Source organism: Oncorhynchus tshawytscha, linkage group LG12, assembly GCF_018296145.1.
Source record: "Oncorhynchus tshawytscha isolate Ot180627B linkage group LG12, Otsh_v2.0, whole genome shotgun sequence".
In the NCBI taxonomy this organism is placed as follows: Eukaryota; Metazoa; Chordata; class Actinopteri; order Salmoniformes; family Salmonidae; genus Oncorhynchus; species Oncorhynchus tshawytscha.
Window position 1 is genome coordinate 51,671,899 of NC_056440.1, and position 22,087 is coordinate 51,693,985.

Sequence of the window (22,087 nt, forward strand, 5' to 3'; positions counted from 1 at the left end):
CATAAGCTACAGACAACGAACATAATTGCATTGGAAGTGGGACAACATTCCGCAGGCCACAACCACCAACCGCCTGAGCAACTCTACGCGAAGGAGAAGCATCGTGCTGCATGAGGTAAATGGTGGTCACACCAGATACCAACTGGTTTTCTGATCTACGCCCCTACCTTTTTTTTTAAGGCATCTGACCAACAGATGTATATCTGTATTCCCAGTCATGTGAAATCCATAGATTAGGGCCTAATGAATTTATTTCAAATTGACTGATTTCCTAATATGAACTGTAACTCAATAAAATCTTTGAAATTGTTAGATGTTACATTTTAATTTTTGTTCCGTGTAATTTCAACAAGTAGACACACCACCACAGTTTTGGCAAAGATTGATGTCCACGTTTAATAGTGTTATTATGGCTGGATAGTTGACCAGTTACTCACTGAGCATGCCTCGGTAGTTAAGGTCCATGTCGCGGCTCTCCGAGCGCGTCTGAATGGCGTCGAGCAAGTTGTCGGGACTGAGGAGGCCAGAGGGCCGCACCACATTTAGCATCTCCATCAGGCTCATGAGGGGCAGGCGCACTGCCGACATCACTTCCTGCGCTGCCACCTCGTTGTTACAGTTGTGCCGGCACCAGCGGCACAGCGCCTGGAAGATCTCCCGCTCGGTGGCGGCAAACGAGTCCCGCTGCACCACAGCCAGAAGAGCAGTCTGCAGAGGGAGAGAAAGGACATGGACCCTTTTCATCTAAATCCATCAAAATATGCTTTCATCCATCCACCATAATATAGTGTCAACTTTTATCCATCCATGCATCATACTTTCATCCATCCAACCATACCGTCATCATAACTTCTTTCAACTGTTCGTTTGTCCAGCCATCCATCTCATCATACCTTTAAGTTCTTTCCATACAGCTTTACCTTTTATCCATATACAGCACTTTATAACTAGGTATTTGCATATCACCCTTCCCTTCCACGTTTGCCACTGTCTCACCTTAGAGAGAGTGAGGAAGCAGTCTGATGCCAGCACCTCGGGCGCCTGCCGGTCCATGTAGGCGCAGCACGCCTGCGCCAGGCCCCCCAGGCAGTAGAGGCTGGCCACATCATACACCAAGCATACATTCTGCGTGTGCAGCACCGTGCGCAGAAACTCAGAGGTGCTGTCCTCTAGTGGCTGGAGGCCGTAGCGGTGCGCCAGGCCCAGGAAGTCCAGTAAAACGTCCTCGCGGGCGGTACTCAGGCTCACCCGGCCCGTGTACAGGTACTGCAGGAGCATGGAGAATGCCTCGACCTGCGTGTCCTCCAGGGGCACCTCGGCCTGGGGCTGGGACTCTTTCATGCCATTAAAGAGCATGGCTCTGTGGAGGGATGGAGGGATGCTTGTCAGGTTTGTGTAAAGAAGGGGTTGGGAGCACCTTCAACCTGAAGAGCTATGGGAGGATTTCAACCCAGCACTGCAGCACCTGATTCAAATAGGCTAGTTGGGTCAATCTCAAATGGATACATTGGTTATGATACAATGACCAGTGTCATGTTCCTTAGGCACCAAACAAACAAACAGGGAGGGATTACCTTGACCAATTGGCTAGAATGCGCTAATCTTCGTGCCCTAAATGAACACGACCCAGCCTTGCCTACTCATGGTTTAGACTTCAGAGACTTTTACTAAAATAACCTGTAGTCACTAGTAGGGTTGGCACAATTACCGTATAACTGTGTTACCAACGATTATGGATGAAGACCGTCATGAAAAGAAAATAAGCCTCATAACAACTGACAAAGCAGACAGCCGTGATTTGTGTGGTTGAGTCTGTTTCTGCTGGAATATGGTCTCTACACTAACATGGACATGAAACATTGTTGCTCCTAGCTGAAACATGCCAGATGTTGTAGCAAACAAGTCTTTGGTTGCCTAGGCATCACCCCTCTCCTGCAGCAGCACATGCAGTCATGAACAGAGGGAAGGATAAAATGTGAGTCTTTAAAAAAATAACTCTTTAAAAATGTATTACGGTAACCGCAGTAATTTGGCTGACCAATAACAGTCCCAGCCCTAGTTACTAGTTACCTGAAATATTGGCACCGTGACGCCAAGATGACCCGGTGGGCAGGGAAGCGCTTCCCCTCGACAACAAAGGTGACATCACTGTACTCCTCGCCAGACACCAGAGCGCCCAGGTGCTCCGACAGCAGGTGCAGGTGGTCTATCTCTGAAACCGAGGTCAGTGACCGCAGGGGGTGGCTGTTACTCATGGCATACAGCAAGACGGCACCGTCACATCTGGAGAGAGAGAGAGAGGAGTCATTTTACATTCACTGCTTATTTTTCAATGAATTTCAGTTTAAATCAAAGCCAAGTCACGTGACTAAGTGGGTTAGAGAATGTTATTGAACACATTCTTGGCATTGGTATCTGAGATATGCCTATAGGCTACAAAGCGATCAGAATTCTTGAATGAGTCACTGATTAAATCAGAACCACAACTGCAATTTGGATATCATGCACAGTATGGTCATTTCCTGAAAAGTAACAATTAGGTTAGGTTAATCTAGGCCTATAAGACACCACCTTTACTAATTAAAGTGTGTCAAGGGCTCCAAAAGGTCCGTCTCAAGACAAGAAAGTAACCTTGTTATTGAGGAAGTAGCTATTAATAAAATTCACTTGTCAAACATACAGTAGGTCATGCTATTCGCGCAGTCCAAGTTCTGATCATTTGGCAATGAAACTAGGGGTGTGAGATGGCAATGATGACATAGCTATCTGATGGAGAACATACAGTAAACCTATCACAGCCATACCACAGATAGATCCTGTGAAATGTCTCTCATTGCTCTATAACTAAAGCATCCGGTTGGAGTTTCCACTCACTACCAAATATGGTGATGCAAAGAAGCCCAGTGGGCAGCAAGTGGGAGAAGATGGAGCAAGATAGATTTCGGCCAATATTCTCATCGATTAAACATTTCATCTCAATACAGTTTTCTGTTTCCCAAAACCAAAATCTGTAACAAACAGAGTGGACTGCGTTTTGGAAACTTCACCCATTACCAAAGTAAAAAAAAAAAATTGAGTTTAGAAGGAGTGCATGGCTAATTGAGTTACTGCACACGTGCACTTCAGAGTAGGCGTTCCCTAACAGAAATAAATGCAAATAAATGCAAGAACACACCAATAGGATCCCACTAGCTCGTGCTTGGCTCTGCCCACTATGATTAATTTGCTACCATTGGAAACAACAGGCTATGGTCTATCACTTTGATCATACCAACTGTTAGCTAACTAGATATCAAATTGTTGACATCAACATTACATTAGCTACCCGACACTCTACTAGATGACTTGTACTAGCTAGCTGTTTTTTTTTGTATTGAGTCACACGAATTTGGTGCAAAACACCACACAAAAGCATAAAACCAGAGACACACAAAAAAGCATTTTACACTAGACGAGTTACATTGACAAACACTAGATACTTTGAAAATGTGCTATTTATACCTATTAGGGATGTTATATAATATATTAAAATCAATGAGAAAAATATTTTTCAGTTTTTTTTCACCCATGAAGTTAATTTTATGCATGAAAAGATTAGGAGACAGATTAAAGAAGGATTTTTAAGACTCAAGACAGTTGAGACATGGATTATGTGTGTGCCATTCAGAGGGTGAAAAATATTTAAGTGCTTTTGAAAGGGGTGTGGTAGTAGGTGCCAGGTACACAGGTTTGTGTCAAGAACTGTGACACTGCTGGATTTTTCATTCTCAACAGTTTCCCGTGTGTATCAAGAATGGTCCACCATCCAAAAGGACATCCAGCCAAGTTGACACAACTGTGGCGTCAACATGGGCCAGCATCCCTATGAAGTGCTTTTGACACCTTGTAGAGTCCATAGCCCATCGAATTGAGACCGTTCTGAGGGCAAAAGGGAAGGTAAATTCTTTATGTTTTGTACACTCAGTGTATTACACATTGTCTATCAGGAATATCAATAACCACTGTCCTTTAGACACTAAAACGTTGCCTTTAAAATTGTGGGCTAGAATGGCAACCCCCGCTGAATCAAGAGAGCCGTTCGCTAACCATGACATTGACATTTCCAAAAAGTATTGTCTTCCGAGCATGAATGAGTCTCTTGTACAAAAATAAGATGCGCATCGCAGTCTTTCCAAAATAGAAAACAGTAACCAGCTTCAAATCCATTAAGTCAAATAAAATAATAGAAAGTAAAAACTTCTCTGTGAAGTTGAAGTGATTCAACGGTTTACAACAAAAACTCGCGAAACGGGATGCAAACAGGATTCACCGAGCGGGACCATTTATTTTATTGACCTCCAAGGAGATGGGCAACATCCACAGCATTATCCATGTACTTCTTTCAAAGCTCAGGTGCCACATTCAGGCTGATATCACCTTTACATTTTCGTTGGTCTCTTCTGGAACCCCGTTTGTTGATAACTTGAATCTCGCTAAATGCGTTCTCCCTCACCATCTTCTCCAGGTTGTCAGCCCTCTCGTCGATTTTAACCGCGTAATTCCTTGGATGATGTTCGCATGCAGATCATAAAGAGCGATATCATTTCGCTTCATCTTGTGGGCAGGGCTTTATTTGGGTCTGCGATATCAGAGTCACTCAAAACCCCTTCCTCATCAGTAAGCATGTCGTCCTCAGATGAGTCAGAGCCAAGGGGATGTCTGTCGAGTAATCATGTTCAGTAACTAGCTAACGTTTCTATTCTTCACAGCATCCTTGTGGCTAGCTTAGCCTTCTTTACATTTTCCTCTTGCGACACGTTAGAAGGTTCTTTCGACTAATGGAGGGACTATTTTATAGTCCTATTTTTAAACAGTTTTTTCATGGCCTCTAAAAAAAAAAAGTTTGAAGGATATTAAAGTTTAAATTAGGCGGACACGGTTGTAGCGACCGCACTTGTCGCCATCTTGACGTTAGTCACCCCATAGTTAGTACAACTGAGGTCGCTTCCAGCTAACGTTAACTGGCCAGTTTATTTATCTCACTGACATTTGCGTGTAGTTCAATCACTGACACTATTAAATAGCCATACGCCGCGGGAGGCTTATCGACGTAAATAAGTTCCCAGAGTTAGCCAGCTAGCTCTGGTTAGCTAGCTTGCTCTGCTAAGGTAACTAGCAAATAAATCGATTTCCTTACCTGAGCTGAAGTCGTTATCTTGTCTGCCCCTTTCAAGTAACAGCACCTTCTTTTAGCAAACCTGAACACTGTCAGTGGCAAAAGTCAAATAACATAGATGCAATATCAAGCACAGGGATTTTAGTTGCAAACAAGTAGCTATGGATGCTAACCGGATGTTGTTAAGTAATGAAATGCGGCAGTTACGTAATCAGTCATTTATGAGCGCCTCTGTGGCGAGGATACATACATATCCTACCTACCAGCAAAATGTGTGCTCGCAAAAAATATTTCTAGCATAAAATTAATGCATTTTTATATTTGACTATAAAGCATTTTGAAATTGAATCAGCTAAAATATTGTACATAATTTATGTACAATGATGGTCAGATTGGGAATTTAACCAAGACACTGGGGTTAAGATAGACTGCCACTGCCCTCTAGTGGTGTAGGGGCTCTGCTTTGGCAAAGTGGGTGGGGTTATATCCAACCTGTTTGGCCCTGTCCGGGGGTATCATCAGATGGGGCCACAGTGTCTCCTGACCCCTCCCGTCTCAGCCTCCAGTATTTATGCTGCAGTAGTTTGTGTCGGGGGGCTAGGGTTAGTCTGTTATATCTGGAGTATTTCTCCTGTCTTATCCGGTGTCCTGTGTGAATTTAAGTATGCTCTCTCTAATTCTCTTTCTTTCTCTCTCGCGGAGGACCTGAGCCCTAGGACCATGCCTCAGGACTACCTGGCATGATGACTCCTTGCTGTCCCCAGTACACCTGGTTGTGCTGCTGCTCCAGTTTCAACTGTTCTGCCTGTGGCTATGGAATCCTGACCTGTTCACCGGACGTGCTACCTGTCTCAGACTTGCTGTTTTTAACTCTCTAGAGACAGCAGGAGCGGTAGAGATACTCGGAATGATCGGCTATGAAAAGCCAACTGACATTTACTCCTGAGGTGCTGACCTGTTGCACCCTCGACAACTACTGTAATTGTTATTTGACCTTGCTGGTCATTTATGAACATTTGAACATCTTGGCCATGTTCTGTTAGAATCTCCACCCGGCACAGCCAGAAGAGGACTGGCCACCCCTCATAGCCTGGTTCCTCGCTAGGTTTTGGCCTTTCTAGGGAGTTTTTCCTAGCCCCCGTGCTTCCTGCATTGCTTGCTGTTTGGGGTTTTAGGCTGAGTTTCTGTACAGCACTTTGAGATGTCAGCTGATGTAAGAAGGGCTATATAAATACATTTGATTTGATTTGTTTAACACCCCTACTCTTACAATAAGTGACCACAGATAGTCAGGACACCCTTTTAATGTCCCATCCAAAAGACAGAACCCCACAAAGGATAATGTCCCCAATAACTGCCCTGGGATCAGAGGAAAGAGTGCCTCCTACTCACACACCAACACAACTTCAAGAAGCATCTGGCCTCCCATCCAGGTACCAACCAAGACCAACCCTGCTTAGCATCAGTGGTAATCCAGCAGTGGAATGCAGGGTGGTATGCTGGTTGCTGCAAATTCTCTGCAGATTCTATGAAATCCTACTACACTTCAAACACAAGTGTTGAAAGTCTTCAGAAATTGTGGTTTCTTTACCAGATAGATTCCAGGGCCCGTATCTACAAAGAATCTTGGAAAAGGTTCTAGGAATCCTGTTAAAACCTGTTTTAAGAATAAGAAAAATCCCAGTTCAGAGAAGATTGTAGGATGATGTTAAGACACTGCCCAGACAAAGTCTAAACCAGCAGTACAATCAACCAGAGATTTGGATATAATGAGGTTTAATGGCAGTTGGAATCCAATACATGTTGCATTACCGCCACCAATTAGACTGGGGTCCCTTATACTTTGCAAGGAATAAAGGGAAAGGGAAAATATAAATAGAAAATGCCCTGCCATCTAATCCTACATTCATTGAAAACCCACCACCCTATTCCACTATTTAAACCTATCTGGTCCTACCTCAGGCCAATGGCCTGGGAGGATGGGACTCCACCACTCAACACACCCTCTAAATCTTCTGACGTCAAATCTCGTACACCCGCCACAACCTTTATTTTCTGTGACTAACGTTCCATCTCTGTGGTACAGTTGATAACCATCGCTGGGCATTAATATGGAGTTGGTCCCCCTTTGCTGCTATTACAGCCTCCACTCTTCTGGGAAGACTTTCTATTAGATGTTGGAACATTGGAAGCAAGTCCCTGCAGTATTCAGCCACAAAAGCATTAGTGACATTGTGCACTGATGTTGGGTGATTAGGCCTGACTCGCAGTCACCTGAAATGCATTTAATTAACAGGTGTGCCTTGTTAAAAAGTGAATTTGTGCTAGCTGTGCCACTAGAGATCCTGGTTCGAGTCCAGGCTCTGTGGCAGCTGGTCGTGGCCAGGAGATCCATGGGGCGGCGCACAATTGGCCCAGCGCCGTCTGGGTTAGGGGAGGGTTTGGCCGGCAGGGATAACCTTGTCCCAACGCGCTCTAGCGACTCCTGTGGCAGGCCGGGCGCATGCACGCTGACACGGTCACCAGGTGTACGTGGTTTCCTCCAGACACATTGTTGTGACTGGCTTCCGGGTTAAGCGGGCATTGTGTCAAGAAGCAGTGCGGCTTGGCTGGGTTGTGTTTCAGAGGATGCACGGCTCTTGACCTTTGCCACTCCCGAGTCCGTACGGGAGTTGCAACGATGAGACAAGACTAACTACCAATTGGATACCACAAAATTGGGGAGATAAAGGGTAAATTAAATAGTTTTAAAAATGTCAAAATTCTTAATATGTTTGAGACAATCAGTTGTGGTGTCACAAAGGAGGGGTGGGATACAGAAGATGGCCCTATTTGGTAAAAAAAACAAGACCATTATGGCAAGAGCAGCTCAAATAGGCAAAGATAAAACGACAGTCCATCCTTACTTTAAGACGTGAAGGTCAGTCAATCTGAAAAATGTCAAGAACTTTGAAAGTTTCTTCAAGTGCAGTCGCAAAAACCATCAAGCGCTATAAAACTGACTCCCATGAGAACCGCCAAAGGAAGACCCAGAGTTACCTCTGCTGCAGAGGATAAGTTCATTAGTTACCAGCCTCAGAAATTGCATCTCAAATAAATACTTCACAAAGCTCAAGAAACACACATCACAACTGTTCAGAGGAGACTGCGTGAATCAGGCCTTGTTGGTCGATTTGCTGCAAAGAAACCACTACTAAAGGACACCAATAATAAGAAGAGACTTGCTTCAGCCAAGAAACACGAGCAATGGACATTATACCGGTAGAAATCTGTACTTTGGTCTGATGAGTCCAAATGTAAATGTTTTATTTATTTAACCAGGCAAGTCAGTTAAGAACAAATTATTATTTACAATGACGGCCTACCAAAAGGCAAAACGCCTCCTGCGGGGACAGGGGTCTGGGCTCTTCTTTTTTTATTTTATAAATACAATATAAATATAGGACAAAACACATCACAACAAGAGAGACAACACTACATAAAGAGAGACCTAAGACAACAAGGCAGCAAAACATGACAACACAGCATGGTAGCAACACAACATGGTAGCAGCACAAAATCATGGTACAAACATTATTGGACACAATCAACAGCACAAAGGTCAAGAAGGTAGAGACAACAATACATCACACAAAGCAGCCACAACTGTCAGTAAGAGTGCCCATGATTGAGTCTATGAATGAAGAGCTTGAGATAAACTGTCCAGTTTGAGTGTTTGTTGCAGCTCAATCCAGTCGCTAGCTGCAGAAAACTGAAAAGAGGAGCGACCCAGGGATGTGTGCGCTTTGGGGACCTTTAACAGAATGTGACTGGCAGAACGGGTGTTGTATATGGAGAATGAGGGCTGCAGTAGATATCTCAGATAGGGGGGAGTGAGGCCTAAGAGGTTTTTATAAATAAGCATCAACCAGTGGGTCGTGACAGGTATACAGAGATGACCAGTTTACAGGGGAGTAAATCTGCAAATCTGATTGCCGAATGGTAAAGAACATCTAGCTGCTCAAGAGCACCCATACCTGCTGATCTATAAATTATGTCTCCGTAATCTAGCATGGGTAGGATGGCCATCTGAATCAGGGTTAGTTTGGCAGCTGGGGTGAAATAGGAGTGATTACGATAGAGGAAACCAAGTCTAGATTTAACTTTAGCCTGCAGCTTTGATATGTGCTGAGAAAAGGACAGTGCACCTTCTAGCCATACTCCCAAAAACTTGTATGCGGTGACTACCTCAAGCTCTAAACCGTCAGAGGAAGTAAACACCTGTGGGAGGAGGGGCATTCTTCTTAACAAACCACATGACCTTTGTTTTGGAGGTGTTCAGAACAATGTTAAGAGTAGAGGAAGCTTGTTGGACACTAAGAAAGCTATGTTGTAGATCATTTAACACAAAATCCAGGGAGGGGCCAGCTGAGAATAAGACTATCATCTGCATATAAATGGATGAGAGAGCTTCCTACTGCCTGAGCTATGTTGTTGATGTAAATTGAGAAGAGCGTGGGGCCTAGGATTGAGCCTTGGGGTACTCCCTTGGTGACAGGCAGTGGCTGAGACAGCAGATTTTGACTTTATAAACTGCACTCTGAGGTAGTTAGAAAACCAGGCCAAAGACCCCTCAGAGACACCAATACTCCTTAGCCGGCCCACAAGAATGGAATGGTCCACCTTATCAAAAGCTTTAACCAGGTAATAAAAATATCAGCACAATATTGCTTAGAATCAAGGGCAATGGTGACATCATTGAAGACCTTTAAGGTTGCAGTGACACATCCATAACCTGAGCGGAAACCAGATTGCATAACCAAGAGAATACTATAGACATCAAGAAAGCCAGTCAGTTGATTATTGACAAGTTTTTCCAACACTTTTTATAAACAGGGCAAAATAGAAATAGGCCTATAATAGTTAGGATCAGCTTAATCGTGCCCTTTAAATAAAGGACAAACTGTGGCTGCCTTCCAAGCAATGGGAACCTCCCCAGAAAGGAGAGAGGTTAAAAAGGTTGGAGATAGACTTTGCGATGATAGGGGCAGGAACCTTAAAGAAGACAGGGTCTAAACCATCTAACCCAGATGTTTTTTGGGGTTCAAATTTAAGGAGCTCCATTAGCACCTCAGACTCAGTGACTGCCAGCAGGGGGAAACTTTGTAGAGGGGCAGGGGGAAAGGAGGGAGAAGCATCGGGGATAGTCTCATTAGAAGGGGTGGGAGATGAGAACATGTTGGACGGTCAAGGAGGCATGGCTGAGTCAAATAGGAATCCTGACTTACTGAAGTGGTGATTAAAGAGCTCAGCCATGTGCTTCTTGTCAATAACAACCACATCATCAACATTAAGGGACATGGGCAGCTGTGATGAGGAGGGTTTATTCTCCAGGTCTTTAACCATTTTCCAGAACTTCTTGGGGTTAGACCCACAGAGAGAGAACTGCTCCTTAAAGTAATGAACTTTGGCCTTCCGGATAGCCTGAGTGCACTTGTTTCTCATTTGCCTGAATGAGAGCCAGTCAGCCTGAGTATACATGTGCCGATCCTTTCGCCAAATGCAATTCTTGAGATGGAGTAACTCTGCAAGATCACAGTCGAACCAGGGGCTGAACCTGTTTGTAATTCTCATTTTCTTTATGGGAGGCGTTTGTTAACAATACCACTGAAAATATCAAAAAAGAAGGTCCAAGGATCTTTGACAGAGGGGATCAAGCTGATTCTATACCATTTTAGAGAGGGCAGTTCATGAAGGAAGGCTTGCTCATTAAAGGTTTTTTAGCAACTGTCTATGACAAATCAGAACAGGTCGTTTCACTGAGCAGCCATTACGAATACAGGCTGTAAAACAGTGATCAGTAAGGTCATTACAGAAAACACCAGACTGATACCTATCAGGATCATTTGTGAGGATAATGTTGGGGAGAGTAGCCTTTTCTGGGTGTTTGGAGTCATACCTTGTGGGATTGGTGATAATCTGAGAAAGATTTAGGGAGTCCCATTGCTTTAGGACTTGGTCAGGTGGTTTAAGCATGTCCCAGTTTAGGTCACCTAGCAGGACAAATTCAGACTTAGTATAAGGGGCCAGGAGAGAGCTTAGGGCAGGTAGTGTACAGGCTGGTGCTGATGGATGACGATAGCACCCAGCAACAGTCAACAAAGAGCTATTTAAAAGTTTAATGCTTAAAACCAGCAAATCAAATTGTTTGGGGGCAGACTTGGTAGAGACAACTGAGCACAGAAGGTGATCCTTGGTAAAGATTGCCACTCCTCCACCTTTGGAAGATCTGTCTTGCCAAAATCCTCTGAGGATCCATCCCCCTTGAACCATCTTCCTCCACTTTTCTTTTCTCAGCATAGGACACCCTCTGCACTACTCTAACCCAGGCAACCTCAACCTGCCTCTCTCGCACCGGACACTTCTGATCGCCAGCCCCATGAGCACCCCTACAATTAACACATACTGCTTCTTTCCCCAATACTACACATTCCTTTCAATCAAGCCCTTCTGCACACTTCTCACACCTTGGAACCTCCCTCCTACACACTGCTGCCACATGCCCATAAGCTTGATACCTGTAACAACGTAATGGATTTGGCACATAAACTTGTACGGGATAACTGAAATATCCAAACATCACTTTGTCAGGCAAAGACTCAACTCAAAAGGAACAGACTATGACTCTTCTCTTTCACCACTCATGCCATCCTGTCTGTGTCGCACTGTTAGGTTCTAAATATCAGAGTAAGAAATTGAAGGATGCTATGAAAGCTCCAACCAAGTTTATTCGCCCAAAAGATCGAACAACTGAACAGACAAAGACATATGTGACCCGATTCAGGAAACTAGGCGTATGTCGCAAGTCACAACTTAACAGGTGAGCTGTTTGAAAGTAAAAAATATTTTTTTATCAAAATGCATTTGTCAGAAATGCCTTATTGAACATGTGAACTTTCATGTGCCTTAATATCAAACTTGTATGCCATCTGTAAATACGAATACAATTGTTAAATGACAAGCCTTGTTGGTTTAGCCACAGAAAAAGTGAGCAACCTTCCCGCTAACCATGATTGGCTGCGATAATGAGTGGGCTGGACATGCCGAGAGATGAGTTTGGATTGGTCGACCATATAGCACATATATATATTGGAGCTGGTCAGTATGTTTAGGTAATCGTGTCGAACGCAGCTTTAACTTGTTTTTTAAAATTGCGTAGTAAAACTGCATAAACCTAATGTCAAGTTAAAGTGTACTGTTACCTAGCTAATGTTACAGTGCCTTGCGAAAGTATTCGGCCCCCTTGAACTTTGAGACCTTTTGCCACATTTCAGGCTTCAAACATAAAGATATAAAACTGTATTTCTTTGTGAAGAATCAACAACAAGTGGGACACAATCATGAAGTGGAACGACATTTATTGGATATTTCAAACTTTAACAAATCAAAAACTGAAAAATTGGGCGTGCAAAATTATTCAGCCCCCTTAAGTTAATACTTTGTAGTGCCACCTTTTACAGCGATTACAGCTGTAAGTCGCTTGGGGTATGTCTATCAGTTTTGCACATCGAGAGACTGACATTTTTTCCCACTCCTCCTTGCAAAACAGCTCGAGCTCAGTGAGGTTGGATGGAGAGCATTTGTGAACAGCAGTTTTCAGTTCGTTCCACAGATTCTCGATTGGATTCAGGTCTGGACTTTGACTTGGCCATTCTAACACCTGGATATGTTTATTTTTGAACCATTCCATTAGATTTTGCTTTATGTTTTGGATCATTGTCTTGTTGGAAGACAAATCTCCGTCCCAGTCTCAGGTCTTTTGCAGACTCCCTCAGGTTTTCTTCCAGAATGGTCCTGTATTTGGCTCCATCCATCTTCCCATCAATTTTAACCATCTTCCCTGTCCCTACTGAAGAAAAGCAGGCCCAAACCATGATGCTGCCACCACCATGTTTGACAGTGGGGATGGTGTGTTCAGGGTGATGCGCTGTGTTGCTTTTACGCCAAACATAACATTTTGCATTGTTGCCAAAAAGTTCAATTTTGGTTTCATCTGACCAGAGCACCTTCTTCCACATGTTTGGTGTGTCTCCCAGGTGGCTTGTGGCAAACTTTAAACAACACTTTTTATGGCTATCTTTAAGAAATGGCTTTCTTCTTGCCACTCTTCCATAAAGGCCAGATTTGTGCAATATAAAACTGATTGTTGTCCTATGGACAGAGTCTCCCACCTCAGCTGTAGATCTCTGCAGTTCATCCAGAGTGATCATGGGCCTCTTGGCTGCATCTCTGATCAGTCTTCTCCTTGTATGAGCTGAAAGTTTAGAGGGACGGCCAGGTCTTGGTAGATTTGCAGTGGTCTGATACTCCTTCCATTTCAATATTATCGCTTGCACAGTGCTCCTTGGGATGTTTAAAGCTTGGGAAATATTTCTGTATCCAAATCCGGCTTTAAACTTCTTCACAACAGTATCTCGGACCTGCCTGGTGTGTTCCTTGTTCTTCATGATGCTCTCTGCGCTTTTAACGGACCTCTGAGACTATCACAGTGCAGGTGCATTTATACGGAGACTTGATTACACACAGGTGGATTGTATTTATCATCATTAGTCATTTAGGTCAACATTGGATCATTCAGAGATCCTCACTGAACTTCTGGAGAGAGTTTGCTGCACTGAAAGTAAAGGGGCTGAATAATTTTGCACGCCCAATTTTTCAGTTTTTGATTTGTTAAAAAAGTTTGAAATATCCAATAAATGTCGTTCCACTTCATGATTGTGTCCCACTTGTTGTTGATTCTTCACAAAAAAATACAGTTTTATATCTTTATGTTTGAAGCCTGAAATGTGGCAAAAGGTCGCAAAGTTCAAGGGGGCCGAATACTTACGCAAGGCACAGTATGTGTATGCTCTCCACTTTCTGGAGGACCGAGTTTTGAAATCAGTAGGATTCAAGTTTGATAGCTAAGGAGATGGAGAAAACACCAGTCTGGATTACATCGTCAAACTAATGCAGCCATGAATGGCATCAGACAGGAGATGGGTCCAACCATGGATGTGTACTGGTAAGATTCAGATATTACACGTTTACAATTTTGACAAGAGTGGTTTCCTTTCAGGTCTACTGTTAGCTAATGTTAGCTGGCTGGGAGGCTAACTAACATTATGTGTATGATCTTATTATTCATATCTCAGACACATTTGCTTGACTAGCTATAGCCATAGAACCTGGTTGGTTTGCTACCTGCAGATTCATGAATGGTAGTAACGTCATGAGTTGTGATTATGGTCCATTGTTAAAGTGTACTGCTAGCTAGCTAGCTAATGTTAGCTGGCTGGCTCGCTAACTAACGTTCCATCATGCGTTGGGATCCATTGTTTACCTAGCTAGCCATCTAGCTACAGTGGAGCAAAAAAGTATTTAGTCAGCCACCAATTGTGCAGGTTCTCACACTTAAAAAGATGAGAGGCCTGTAATTTTCATCATAGGTACACTTCAACTATGACAGACAAAATGAGGGGAAAAAAATCCAGAAAATCACATTGTAGATTGTTTATAGATTTTTTATGAATTTATTTGCAAATTATGGTGGAAAATAAGTATTTGGTCAAGAACAAAAGTTTCTCAATACTTTGTTATATACCCTTTGTTGGCAATGATAGAGGTCAAACGTTTTCTGTAAGTCTTCACAAGGTTTTCACACACTGTTGCTGGTATTTTGGCCCATTCCTCCATGCAGATCTCCTCTAGAGCAGTGATGTTTTGGGGCTGTTGCTGGGCAGCACGGACCTTCAACTCCCTCCAAAGATTTTCTATGGGGTTGAGATCTGGAGACTGGCTAGGCCACTCCAGGACCTTGAAATGCTTCTTACGAAGCCACTCCTTCGTTGCCCGGGCGGTGTGTTTGGGATCATTGTCATGCTGAAAGACCCAGCCACGTTTCATCTTCAATGCCCTTGCTGATGGAAGGAGGTTTTCACTCAAAATCTCACGATACATGGCCCCATTCATTCTTTCCTTTACACGGATCAGTCGTCCTGGTCCCTTTGCAGAAAAACAGCCCCTAAGCATGATGTTTCCACCCCCATGCTTCACAGTAGGTATGGTGTTCTTTGGATGCAACTCAGCATTCTTTGTCCTCCAAACACAACGAGTTGAGTTTTTACCAAAAGGTTCTATTTTGGTTTCATCTGACCATATGACATTCTCCCAATCTTCTTCTGGATCATCCAAATGCTCTCTAGTGAACTCCAGACGGGCCTGGACATGTACTGGCTTAAGCAGGGGGACACGTCTGGCACTGCAGGATTTGAGTCCCTGGCGGCGTAGTGTGTTACTGATGGTAGGCTTTGTTACTTTGGTCCCAGCTCTCTGCAGGTCATTCACTAGGTCCCCCCGTGTGGTCCTGGGATTTTTGCTCACCGTTCTTGTGATCATTTTGACCCCACGGGGTGAGATCTTGCGTGGAGCCCCAGATCGAGGGAGATTATCAGTGGTCTTGTATGTCTTCCATTTCCTAATAATTGCTCCCAAGGTTGATTTCTTCAAACCAAGCTGCTTACCTATTGCAGATTCAGCCTTCCCAGCCTGGTGCAGGTCTACAATTTTGTTTCTGGTGTCCTTTGACAGCTCTTTGGTCTTGGCCATAGTGGAGTTTGGAGTGTGACTGTTTGAGGTTGTGGACTGGTGTCTTTTATACTGATAACAAGTTCAAACAGGTACCATTAATACAGGTAACAAGTAGAGGACAGAGGAGCCTCTTAAAGAAGAAGTTACAGGTCTGTGAGAGCCAGAAATCTTGCTTGTTTGTAGGTGACCAAATACTTATTTTCCACCATAATTTGCAAATAAATTCATTAAAAATCCTACAATGTGATTTTCTGGATTTTTTTCCTAATTTTGTCTGTCATAGTTGAAGTGTACCTATTATGAAAATTACAGGCCTCTCTTGTCTTTTTAAGTGGGAGAACTTACACAATTGGTGGCTGACTAAATACTTTTTTGCCCCACTGTAGATTTCTTAACAAAAGACTCTCATCTTAGTGTGCCAGAGCGCAGAATAACTGATGCATTTTAAATGCTCAACACCTGTTGAATATGTCCGGTGTCAGTAAATGTTGGCAACAAAGCGTATTTCAATTGTTGCCAGCAGCACAGTTAGTCACCAACACACTGGATAACATGAAAAAAGCCTAACCAGCTCTGCTAGGGCGAGTAAAATTGTCAGAGTGGGGTGTTCTCTCATTATGTGTCTGGAAGTAGCTAGCCAATGTTAGCTTGGGTGCTGGACTAGTTGTGAGGTCAGAGCATTCGGAACAACCCCACTTATTGGCCAGAGCTTCCAGTGTGTGCTGTGAACGTGAAACCACAGGGCCCGTAAATGTTAATGTGACCTGACCTCAACCCCCTTCCTTACTAATCCACATATCTCCATCCTTATCAGTTCCTGCCACATGTGATTCTTTCCCTCACTCAGTACATTCCAAGCTTAACTGCATCCGCCATATACATTCCTCCTACATATACCCATTAACTTCTGGTGTAGAAACCAGACTATGGCACCCTTCATGTCTCTACTATAACTAATGATTAATAATATTTAAAGTAAAAAAATCCGAACCCATCAGCACCAAATGAAAAGCATCACAAACACCGGGAATCTTCCCCTTCAGTTGGTCTACTTTCACATTTACAGCTACCCTAGTAGCTTTTCTTGAGAAAAAATAAGTGACAGCTCTTGTCCCCATTCGCGCAGCACCCGCTCCCCTCTGATGTTATTTTAATGGACAAAAAAATGTGCTTTTCTTTCAAAAACAAGGACATTTCTAAGTGACCCCAAACTTTTGAACGGTAGTGTATGTCTCCACCCTAACAATGAGATTTGTTGTCCAAAGAGCAGAACAGCAGGCTGTCAAGCTTCCACCTATTACTCACTTAGGATTGGTGGATAAATCTCGTTATTTTAGTACCTTATTGAATATGGTGTTGAACAGCAAGTATTCAATGGAGAGAGACGCTGTTACTAGCCACATGTCATGAATATGCATTGCCATCTTGAGAGAACTCCGATATAAAGTGTACAAAATGTCTATGAGATCAAATAAATCTCACATAGCAAATAAGCCATTACATCTTTTGTGAACCAAATTCGACACCCTCTCATTGACCTCCATACAAAAACTCCTTGCTTGGTGAGCGAAAGAAACGAAACAACGCCACCTGCTATAGAAGACAGCATTTTTGTCCCATTGAGCTATAATAAGAACTAGAGACAGCCTCCAAGATACCCGACCAAAATCTACTTGCGTACGCTGATTCGTGGGGGCTGATATCTTACTAGTTCAAGTTTCAGGATCCCATTAGTACATGTGCACTAGCACTGGAGCCCAGCCGAGCACAGTGTGTGCAGCAGCTTGCACATGCATTCCAGCGCGAGCTAAGAGCAGGGTCGTGGATCAGTGGGGGAGGGGAAATCTGCAGGCATTAAGCACCACCACACAACCTTGTCACAACCACTGGAAACATGAAGAACATTTTGTGTATGCAAGTAATTCAGGACTATGAGGACAGTGCTTCTAGCTTGCTCTATACAGTTGAAGTCGGAAGTTTACATACACCTTAGCCAAATAAATTTAAACTCAGTTTTTCACAATTCCTGACATTAAATTCTAGTAAAAAGTCCCTGTCTTTGGTCAGTTTGGATCACCACTTTATTTTAAGAATGTGAAATGTCAGAATAATAGTAGAGAGAATGATTTATTTCAGCTTTTATTTCTTTCATCACATTCCCAGTGGTCAGAAGTTTACATACACTCAATTAGTATTTGGTAGCATTGCCTTTAAATTGTTTAACTTGGGTCAAACGTTTTGGGTAGCCTTCCACAAGCTTCCCACAATAACTTGGGTGAATTTTGGCCCATTCCTCCTGACAGAGCTGGTGTAACTGAGTCAGGTTCGTGGGCGTCCTTGCTCGCACACGCTTTTTCAGTTCTGCCCACAAATTTTCTATGGATTGAGTTCAGGGCTTTGTAATGACCACTCCAATATCTCGACTTTGTTGTCCTTAAGCCATTTTGCCACAAATCTGGAAGTATGCTTGGGGTCATTGTCCATTTGGAAGACCCATTTGCGACCAAGCTTTAACTTCCTGACTGATGTTTTGAGATGTTTCTTCAATATATCCACATCATTTTCCTTCCTCATACAGTCTATTCTGTGAAGCGCACCAGTCCCTCTGCAGCAAAGCACCCCCACAACATGATGCTGCCACCGGCGTGCTTCACGGTTGGGATGGTGTTCTTCAGCTTGCAAGCCTCCCCCTTTTTCCTCCAAACATAACGATGGTCATTATGGCCAAACAGTTCTATTTTTGTTTCATCAGACCAGAGGCCATTTCTTTGTCCCCATGTGCAGTTGCAAACCGTAGTCTGGCTTTTCTATGGCAGTTTTGGAGCAGTGGCTTCTTCCTTGCTGAGCGGCCTTTCAGGTTATGTCGACATAGGAGTCGTTTTACTGTGGATATAGATACTTTTGTACCCGTTTCCTCCAGCATCTTCACAAGGTCTTTTGCTGTTGTTCTGGGAATGATTTGCACTTTTCGCACCTAAATACGTTTGTCACGCCCTGACCATAGAGAGCCATTGTTTCTCTATGGTGTATGAGGTCAGGGCGTGACTAGGCGGTGATCTAGTATATCTATGTCTATGTTGTGTTCTTGTTTCTATGTTGGTGTTTTGTATGATTCCCAATTAGAGGCAGCTGGTAGTCGTGGTCTCTAATTAGGGATAATATTTAAATAGTTATTTTTCCCACCTGTGTTGGTGGGATCTTGGTTATGTGTCGTTGCCTGTGAGCACTTCATTGTCTTTGCGTTTCGTTCATTCTTTATTGTTTCTGTGCGTTTCAGTTCATAAATATGTGGAAACCATATCCACGCTGCACCTTGGTCTGATAATTCTTATGACGAACGTGACAACGTTCATCTCTAGGAGACAGAAAGTGTCTCCTTCCTGAGCGGTATGACGACTGTGTGGTCCCATGGTGTTTATACTTGCGTACCATTGTTTGTACAGATGAACGTGGTACCTTTCAGGCATTTGGAAATTTCTCCCAAGGATGAACCAGACTTGTGAAGGTCTACATTTTTTTTCTGAGGTCTTGGCTGATTTCTTTTGATTTTCCCATGATGTCAAGCAACAAGGCACTGAGTTTGAAGGTAGGCCTTGAAATACATCCACAGGTACACCTCCAATTGACTCAAATTATGTCAATTAGACTATCAGAAGCCTCTAAAGCCAGGACATCATTTTCTGGAATTTTCCAGGCTGTTTAAAGGCACAGTCAACTTAGTGTAAACTTAGTGTAAACTTCTGACCCACTGGAATTGTGTTACAGTGAATTATAAGTGAAATAAACAATTGTTGGAAAAATTACTTGTGTCATGCAGAAAGTAGATGTCCTAACCGGCTTGTCAAAACTAAACTTGTCAACAATACATTTGTGGAGTGGTTGAAAAATGAGTTTTAATTACTTCAACTTCAGTGTATGTAAACTTCTGACTTCAACTGTATGTGCACCTCAGGAGACATTTGTATGATATATTCTGTTTAACACAATGCAAAATAAAGTTAGTAAAAACGTATGAAGTTTTGATATACCGATTTAACAAACCAATGTATAATTCAAGCTGTGTCCCAATTAATCAGTACAGTCACCTGGCTAAAATATAGACATACAGAATATGATAAAAGCTTTTTGTACTATTAGTTTATCAACTCCACCAGGATTCTATAAGACGCTCACAACATATATAGCCACTGATATTGTGAGTGATGTCAAACCAATATTAGGAGTGATGTCTGATACGGCTTTCTGTGAATATAGGTGGACCATCCTCTCTTACCCCTGCCAGAACTCTTCAGCCTGTCAATTCAATGAGTTCAGCATGAGGTTCTTTATATCCTGTTTTCAAAACAATCAACAATTGCTTAATCAGAGTAACACTGGTTCAGATATCTATTTACAAAGGAATATTTTAACTAAAAACTATGTAATTTAATCAATCTCAACATCCCGCATCCTCACATAAAACTAATAGCCCTTGTCTATGATGTGCTTCTCTCATACACATACATACATATATATATATATATATATATATATATATATATATATATATATATATATATATATATATACTCACACACACACACACACACAGTGAGGGGGAAAAGTATTTGATCCCCTGCTGATTTTGTACGTTTGCACACTGACAAAGAAAAGATCCGTCTATAGTTTTAATGGTAGGTTTATTTGAACAGTGAGAGACAGAATAACAACAAAAATCCAGAAAAACACATGTCAAAAATGTTATAAATTGACTTGCATTTTAATGAGGGAAATAAGTATTTGACCCCTCTGCAAAACATGGCTTAGTACTTGGTGGCAAAACCCTTGTTGGCAATCCCAGAGGTCAGACGTTTCTTGTAGTTGGCCACCAGGTTTGCACACATCTCAGGAGGGATTTTGTCCCACTCCTCTTTGCAGATCTTCTCCAAGTCAGTAAGGTTGAGGCTGACGTTTGGCAACTCAAACCTTCAGCTCCCTTCACAGATTTTCTATGGGATTAAGGTCTGGAGACTGGCTAGGCCACTCCAGGACCTTAATGTGCTTCTTCTTGAGCCACTCCTTTGTTGCCTTGACTGTGTGTTTTGGGTCATTGTCATGCTGGAATACCCATCAACGACCCATTTTCAATGCCCTGGCTGAGGGAAGGAGGTTCTCACCCAAGATTTGATGGTACATGGCCCCATCCATCATCCCTTTGATGCGGTGAACTAATATTGTTTCCACCTCCATGTTTGACGGTGATGATGGTGTTCTTGGGGTCATAGGCAGCATTCCTCCTCCTCCAAACACGGTGAGTTGAGTTGATGCCAAAGAGCTCCATTTTGGACTCATCTGACCACACCACTTTCACCCAGTTGTCCTCTGAATCATTCAGCTGTTCATCGGCAAACTTCAGACGGGCATGTATATGTGCTTTCTTGAGCAGGGGGACCTTGCGGGCGCTGCAGGATTTCAGTCCTTCACGGCGTAGCATGTTACCAATTGTTTTCTTGGTGACTATGGTCCCAGCTGCCTTGAGATCATTGACAAGATCCTGTTCTGGGATGATTCCTCACCGTTCTCATGATCATTGCAACTCCACGAGTTGATCTTGCATGGAGCCCCAGGCTGAGGGAGATTGACAGTTCTTTTGTGTTTCTTCCATTTGTGAATAATCGCACCAACTGTTGTCACCTCCTCACCAAGCTGCTTGGCGATGGTCTAGAAGCCCATTCCAGCCTTGTGTAGGTCTACAATCTTGTCCCTGACATCCTTGGAGAGCTCTTTGGTCTTGGCCATGGTGGAGAGTTTGGATTCTGATTGATTGATTCTTTCTGTGGACAGGTGTCTTTTATACAGGTAACAAACTGAGATTAGGAGCACTCCCTTTAAGAGTGTGCTCCTAATCTCAGCTCGTTACCTGTATAAAAGACACCTGCGAGCCAGAAATCTTTCTGATTGAGAGGGGGTCAAATACTTATTTCCCTCATTAAAATGCAAATCAATTTCTAACATTTGACATGCGTTTTTCTGGATTTTTTTGTTGTTATTCTCTCTTACTGTTCAAATAAACCTACCATTAAAATGATAGACTAATCATTTCTTTGTCAGTGGGCAAATGTACAAAAAAATCAGCAGGGTATCAAATACTTTTTCCCCTCACTGTATAAACTCTTTAAGGCTATGGTGGATGGCATCTAAAAATATATAGAATTGCCTCAAGGGGTGAAAAACGCAGAAATAGGCCAGGGCCATTATGTTTTATGTGAGGATGGCTTAAAAGTGTCCGCTTGCTTCCAAGCCGAAACAGTTCAAATAACAGTGCATATATGACAACATTTTGTG

General features: G+C 42.9%; 1 protein-coding gene across 6 annotated transcripts in view; it reads right to left on the bottom strand.

Moving 5' to 3' along the window:
* Window positions 1-22,087, bottom strand: part of LOC112263454 (BTB/POZ domain-containing protein 9) — a 35,168-nt gene that overhangs the window by 9,676 nt on the left and 3,405 nt on the right. For 4 of the 6 annotated variants that reach the window (XM_042330738.1, XM_042330739.1, XM_042330740.1 and 1 more), the window contains 3 exons: window positions 2,071-2,283; window positions 997-1,360; window positions 438-708 (listed from right to left, as the gene is read on the bottom strand). In XM_042330738.1, coding sequence (XP_042186672.1) covers window positions 438-708; window positions 997-1,360; window positions 2,071-2,283 — 848 coding nt within the window. Of the gene's footprint in view, window positions 1-437; window positions 709-996; window positions 1,361-2,070; window positions 2,284-4,416; window positions 4,596-5,176; window positions 5,358-22,087 lie in introns of those variants that run through there. The other 2 variants (XM_024439702.2, XM_042330742.1) reach the window with 2 other exon arrangements.